The sequence below is a fragment of the Lycium ferocissimum genome, chromosome 4 (assembly GCF_029784015.1).
Source record: "Lycium ferocissimum isolate CSIRO_LF1 chromosome 4, AGI_CSIRO_Lferr_CH_V1, whole genome shotgun sequence".
Classification (NCBI taxonomy): Eukaryota; Viridiplantae; Streptophyta; class Magnoliopsida; order Solanales; family Solanaceae; genus Lycium; species Lycium ferocissimum.
Window position 1 is genome coordinate 16181385 of NC_081345.1, and position 6977 is coordinate 16188361.

The 6977-nt window shown below is 33.7% G+C and overlaps 1 protein-coding gene across 1 annotated transcript; it reads left to right on the top strand.

Moving 5' to 3' along the window:
* Positions 1-781: 781 nt before the first annotated feature.
* On the top strand, positions 782-2286 carry LOC132054399 (transcription factor MYB14-like). Its single transcript, XM_059446414.1, has 3 exons — positions 782-908; positions 1143-1272; positions 1717-2286. Exons 1-3 carry the CDS (start codon positions 800-802, stop codon positions 2198-2200), a joined length of 723 nt encoding a protein of 240 aa, XP_059302397.1. The 5' UTR covers positions 782-799; the 3' UTR covers positions 2201-2286.
* Positions 2287-6977: the final 4691 nt, after the last annotated feature.

The window sequence follows — 6977 nt, forward strand, 5'->3', positions numbered from 1 at the left end:
TTTGAAATACGAGAATCAAACCTTCTAATTTTTTTTAATCTTAATTCGAACATTTCATAATTTTTCTAAAGGAAGCCCTTTAAAAACTTCTCAACGGCCAGAGGCGAACCTTACTTCAACTAGCAATAGTCGCGCCTTGATTAGAATCGCAGTCATTGGCCAAGCACAAAGATAAATAAAATATAGATAATTAGACACTATACAGAAGGTTCTATAGCTTACAACTTTTTCTAATTAAGAATATTTAAATAATATTTTTAAAAGTATTAGATAAATTTTTTTATTATCCCTTCGTCTCATTTTACGTGATGTAGTTTGATAAGACACGAAGTTTATGAAAGAATGAATGACTTTTGAAACATGTGATCGAAAATAAGTCAAAGAAATTTGTGTGGCTAAAAGTTTATCTCATTAAGGGTAATTAAATTGAGAACTTTAAGAGTTAAACTGTTTTTAAATACAAAAAAGTATCTTTTTTTTTTGGACAAATTTAAAAAAAAAAAAAAAGTATATCACATAAATTGAGACGGATAGAATAATACTTTTAATGGTAATAGTGTCCTTTTAGAAGGAGAAGCAATAGTAAGTAAATAGAATTTAAAAAGGACAAATTAGGAAGTTGTGAGGCTTGTGGGTGAGGGAGTATGAACTTTCTTGGAAATAATAGTCCTTGAACTAAATTTCCACAAGCTTGGGCGGAGCCTCCATATATGTATATAAGCAAATCAAGCTTTTTGAAGTAGGTCACTCTTGGTTATTTGAAGCCATAATTATGGCAGAACATAAACATGACAAAAGCATGAACTATGTCAAGAAGGGGGCATGGTCTCCTGAGGAAGACCAAAAATTGATCTCTTATATCAAGAAATATCGTATTTGGAACTGGAGCCAAATGCCCCAATTTGCAGGTATATCCACCACAACAAACCCCAATTTCATTCACTATCTTCTATAATTCTAGAACAACTCTTTCCCTTTCAAAAGGGGCACATAATTAGACCAAAAAAACAAGCAAAAAGCAGAAAGTCTTCATCCTTTACTTTTTTTTGTTGCTTTAATACTTTTAGGGTTTCAGCATGTAACATATAGTACTGCTTAAGCTTAAGCTCACATGTGTATTTTTGTTATTATGGGTGTTGCAGGGCTATCAAGAACTGGAAAGAGTTGCAGATTGAGGTGGGTCAACTACCTGAGGCCTGATCTAAAGAGAGGACCTTTTACCTTGGAAGAAACTCAAACTGTGATCAGAATGTATCATTCACTTGGTAACAGGTGAGAATTACGTACCTTAGTTTCAATTTAATAAATAAAAGTGTATTCTAAATTTAATAAATAAAAGTGTATTCTCTTTAACAGTTTATACTTTATAGATGATGCAGTCGTAAATTCTAACATTTCCAGAATCATGAAGTATGAAACTCACTGTATCAGTTTAGAAATCAAGTTCCTCCCGGAGACGAGTAGAGTTCTAGTTACGAGTTTGGCAAAACTCAATGGCTTTAGCCAAAAGTTTGTATTTGTATTAAGAAATCCACTTAATATCTATAAACAATTTATCTAGAATTCAGTAAACTGACGTTTCTAAAATCTAGAAGCCATAAACTCAAAATTCTGAATCCACCTCTAGTTCCTTCATTCCCAAAAATGATTATTAACCTGTAAAATTGAACTATACTCATAATTATCTGACATTATTGATGTTATGTTTTGTTGAAGGTGGTCAGCTATAGCTAAAGAACTGCCCGGAAGAACTGATAACGAAATCAAGAATTTCTACCACACACATTTAAAGAAGCAGCTGGGGACAAGGGTTAATCATGATCAAGTGAAACCTAAGGCAATAAGATCCAAAAAGGCCCAGAAAGCTAAACAAATGAAGACGCCTTTATTAGCTACTTGTCCAATGCAAGGTTCTGCCAGTATTTCTCGTGAATCTTTTGATTTCACCAAGTCCTCCTCTAGTGATATCACATTTGATGAAAACTACCAAATATCGGATTTCTTAGAAATGTTGGATCAAGACAACGATGTTACTTCAGTTGTCAATCAAGTTGAAAACATAGTTATATTGGAAAGCAATCCAGACACATCCTCGAATCTTGATTTTTACATAAAAGATTTCATGGATGTTAGTGTTCATTCGTCTAACGTGGATTTCTGGTTGGAGCTATATATGGCAGCAGACAGTGTGAAGATCTAGAAGCTAAATCTATTTTGCAAGGTTCAATATATATACTCTCATATATAGATCAAAGGTTGATGTCCTTTTAAAATTTTGGTCTTATTATATTTGATTAGTACTAAGACGTGCAACATCTATGTGGTAAAATATATATCATGATGCTATGTATGATTTTCATGTTCAGTATGCTAAGTTTAAATTGATACCATACGCAAGCAGTATGCACTTGCAATAAGCATCGCTTTGGAGATATAACATTAGCCAGTGCCAATAATCAGATTGAATACTCAGTTTAAATTTCATCTTTGATCATACATTCTCTAATTCTATTAAGTCCTTTTAAAAAAATTTGATGCGTTTAAAGTTACTTTTACTTTACCTCAAAGCCCATTTCAATTAATCGATTAACAATCCATGTGCTTTTAGACAAATTCTCCTACGGATTTCATGTATATGGTAGTATAGCATTTTATATGGACATCCAAATTAAGCTCTAAAAGTTTTAAAAACAACTTCATTGAATTTTTTCAAGTCTTTATTACTTCAAGCATATGAGGAAAAACGAACAAGTTGCATGCTTCTTTGCAACTTGTATATGGGAGATCCCCCTTGCTTTGTTGTTTTCCTCAAGTTGTCCTACATGTATTTTGCAAGGAAGGCAACTTTTTATGACACCTGCTATGTAATGTTGTAGAGTATTATAATAATATATGGGATAGGAATCTGTGCCAAACTACCCATAACCATGGGAGATAAGAGCCTGAGTGAATGATTTTAATTAAAAATAAAGTAAGTTAATGAACTACTAGCCATTTTCTTTTTCCTAATTCCCTTTCAAGAACAAGCTCACGGCAAGAAAGAGACATTTGCCAACAAATTTTTTTGTTATCATAATATTGACTAAAAGTATTTTGGCAACAATATTTTTTATTGTTGCATAAACTTTTCCCACCTGTTGTTATTGCACGACGTGCAACAACTTTTCTGTTGTTGTCAAAAGTAATTTTTGCGACAATAGTCAATAAATGACAACAAAATTAAATTGTTTGGCAACCAAAAAAAAGTTCATTTTTAAAAGTTTCATCATATATGCCAACAATAAAATTAAGTTGTTGCCAAATATTAAACTTTGCCAACAATATTATTTTTGTTGCCAAAGAGTTGTTTTGGTACTTTCTTGTAGTGAAGTGCTGTGGCACGGCTTTGGTTCGACGGTTCTTTATGCGATAGTAAAATCTCTTGGAGAAATAATATCCAAATACATAATCGATCAGGTGAAATTTCCGACAAATTAATTGCTAACAACGTACTAATTTTCAATAGGTGGTTAGCGATGGGTAATTATCGTGCGGTGACTAGAGTGATGGTCGTGTGGTGGTGATTGGCTATGGGAATTGTGGCTGTTCGTTGGTGATTGAGGATGGTGGGTATGCAGGGGAAGCTGGTACTGAAACCGGTAATGATGTTGATAATAGCAGTCAAAGGTGGTGGTTGTACGGTGAAGATTGATGGTGGAAGTAATTGGTGGTGGAGGTGGTTGGAGTTAAATTATTCTTTTTTTGGTTTAAAATGAAATTTTATTAATAACTAGAACACTACATCAATAGTAGTAGTTACACAAGCACTATCATTGATAGTGAGCACACTAAGATTTAGCCAACTTATTACACATAGAAGTGAATTAAGTGATTCACTTGAAGTACTCCTCGAATAAATTCTGGAATTCAGCAACTATTAATGCTTTATATTGATTGGATATTTTATTGAACACGATAGTTAAATCTCCAAAAGCATGCACTTACATATAAACCCATGCATGTTTTTATTTAAATGAATCTATAACCATGCAAATCGAAAATAGCTCAAAAGTGTTGATTTGATTCGGTGTCTCTTTATGCAGCCAATGTAAAATGATCAACAATTCTGATTAATTAATTTAGAATATGTATTTTGCTTTTTAAATAAAGTCGTAACACATTGTTTATTATATGAGAATTATTTGTCATTTTAGTTGTTTTGATCCATGGAACTCTAATACCCTACTAGTATTTCATAAACGTCCTACATGAATTAACAATACAAAAATTCTCTTAGAATGTTATAAGAATATTAATTATGCGGGAAAAAAAAAATCAAACACTGTACAAATGATATGTATGTAGAGATCAATATCTGTCCTAATGTTACCAAAAAAACATCACTTTTTATTAGTTGATGAAATTCTTTTTATACCATCATTATATTTAATTACATGAAACCTTTAGTCTAGGATAAGAAGAGTAATTATGAATTTAGAAAAGATAAAAAGGATTAAAGCTCTCGTTCTGTTAATAATATGGTGTTTCATGATTGAAGATATAATCAATTAAATAAAAGTGGATTTCTGATTTTTAATGTTTAAACTTTTAGATGAAATTGTCAAATAATTTAATATGATATAAAAATAGGCAGAAATAGACTTATAGGTGATCTCCAATAAATGAAGAGGATTTGAAGATTAATATTAACTAGATAAAAATGTATCAATTTTGGATAAGATGATTATGAAGTCATCGAAATTAATAATTCCTTACGCGTCTCGTCTCGACGTTAGTACATGCAGGTCTTCCTCACATATTGAACCGTTCATCCAATTGGACAAAAGGAAGACTTTGGCAAAGATTCTTAGATGTCCTACATACTGAATTACAGATCATCATTATTCAAAGTGGGTTTTGATAAATTGATAAGTAGCATATCGAATTGGACAAAAGTAAGAGGGCGCTTAAATTAGTATTTCAGCTTATTCTTAATCATAAAAATGAGTAGTGTGTACAAAGAAAAAGAGGCAACGTCATAGAGTCGGCGTCAAGCTATGGAAAAAGGAGAAAAGTATTACTCATGATTTCAATGTGAAAATTAGCTTTATTCCTACAACCACCATATATAATACGTCACTTAATTCTAGAGACTAGTAGTCTAGTAGTATAACTAAGCTAGGAAGCTTCTAAACGTTCAAGCTTCGAATAAAAAAAAACTAGCTAGGGGATTCGGTGATCAGACATAGATAATTGCTTAGTTGATCCAATGTGTTTAGTTCGGGGTCGTTTGATTGCTCGCTGGTTAGGAAGTGAATTATTCATGTATTAAAATCGGCATAAGTAGTATTAGGAGTGTACATGGACCGGGGTGATTCAGATTTTTCAAATACCAAACCAAATCAATTGTGTCAGGTTTGAAAATCTATAAACCAAACCAAATTAACCAACATAAGTTGGGTTTTTTAACCTCGAATTTTTTCGGGTTTATCAGTTTTCTCGGGTTTTTTAGTTTTTTTTGCTGAAAAAGTCTTCATATAAAACAGATAACTTTATTACTTCAGATCTTTCTTCTTTTCTTTTTTTTTTTTTTTTTGGCAATTAAAAGTAACATTTTATTAATCACCAAGTATATCTGTACAAAGCATGGGTAGCTAACCTGCTGAACCGTCAAGTGTTAACCAAAAAAACTATCCTGCTCGTGCTATCCGCTACCTATCCACCACTGTCACTCTATTCTCTCATTATTCACAAATTTTTCACAAACTCAAACAACCTACTGTTGCTCTGGACTCTGATGCAAACAGTAGTCTTGATGTCATGTATCACCTTTTCCCAGCTTGTACCCCTGTGTTGATATAGTCTTGTATTTCTTTCAATCCAAATGCTATATATCAGCTGTACAAAGCATGCTTTGATTAGTTTCTGTTGAGGTCCCTTGCCTTTTGTTGCTTGTCGTACCCAATGCCATTCTTGCTCCCAGGTTCCTCATGTTCCTTTGGATTTTCAGCCAAGTCAAGATCTCACCCCATATATGCTTAGTCACAGTACACTGAAAGAATATGTGGTGTTGTGTCTCAGGGTGAGCTTTGCATAGGACACAGTCCCCATTGACTACAATTCCCCATTTCAGTAGCAAGTCTTGAGTTCTAAGCCTTCCCCACATAGCTAACCATAGAACAAATATGTTTCTTGGACTGGATGCGTTGTGACACACTAAACTGCTCCATGGTACATTTGGTATATTACCTCTAAGTGCTCTATATGCAGTTTGAATGTGAAATCTTCCATTCCTGCTTACCTGAGGGCATTGCTCAATCACCTGCCAGTATTTTCTCATATGGAGGATTTTCCTCACCATCCAAGAAGCCTGTTTCGGGATTTCCATAGTGAATAAGTCTTGTTGCTTTATGTAGTAAGTATGAACCTAGGTAATCCATAGCTTTTCCTTGTTTTGACTCAGTGCCTATAGCAATTTGCTGATAGCTGCTTGGTTCCAGATCTTCATATTGATGATGTTGAGGCCACCTGCTGCTTTAGGTAGGCACACTTTATCCCAAGCCACAAGTGCTCTTTTAGCCACACTTGCTTCATCTGTCCAAAGGTAGCTTCTACATATAGCTTCAATGAGTTTGATAGCCTTTTGGGGTAAGAGAAATAATTGGGACCAGTATGCTTGTATCCCAAATAGTACAGCTCTGATTAGCTGCAAATGAGCTGCATAAGAGAGTCCTCTTGCCATCCAGGATGTGATTCTTGCAGTAATTTTGTTCACCAAAGGTTTGCATTGTGCTACTGTTAGCCTTTTTGTTGAGAGTGGAACACCTAAATACTTGAAAGGCAATTCTCCAACCTCATATCCCAAAGTTGTAGTATTTCTTCCTTATCTGTGTCTGGCATTCCACCAAAATAGACCTGGCTTTTAGAGATGTTGGCTTTCAGTCCTAAAGCAGCTGAAAAAATGTCAAACCTCTCTTGTAGCAATGCTACTGAGTTTA

Coding starts and splice junctions, on each gene's coding strand:
- LOC132054399 (XM_059446414.1), top strand. CDS start 800: ATGAACTATGTCAAGAAGGGGGCATGGTCTCCTGAGGAAGACCAAAAA. Junction 909..1,142: donor CCAAATGCCCCAATTTGCAG/GTATATCCACCA, acceptor TGGGTGTTGCAG/GGCTATCAAGAACTGGAAAG. Junction 1,273..1,716: donor TATCATTCACTTGGTAACAG/GTGAGAATTACG, acceptor GTTTTGTTGAAG/GTGGTCAGCTATAGCTAAAG.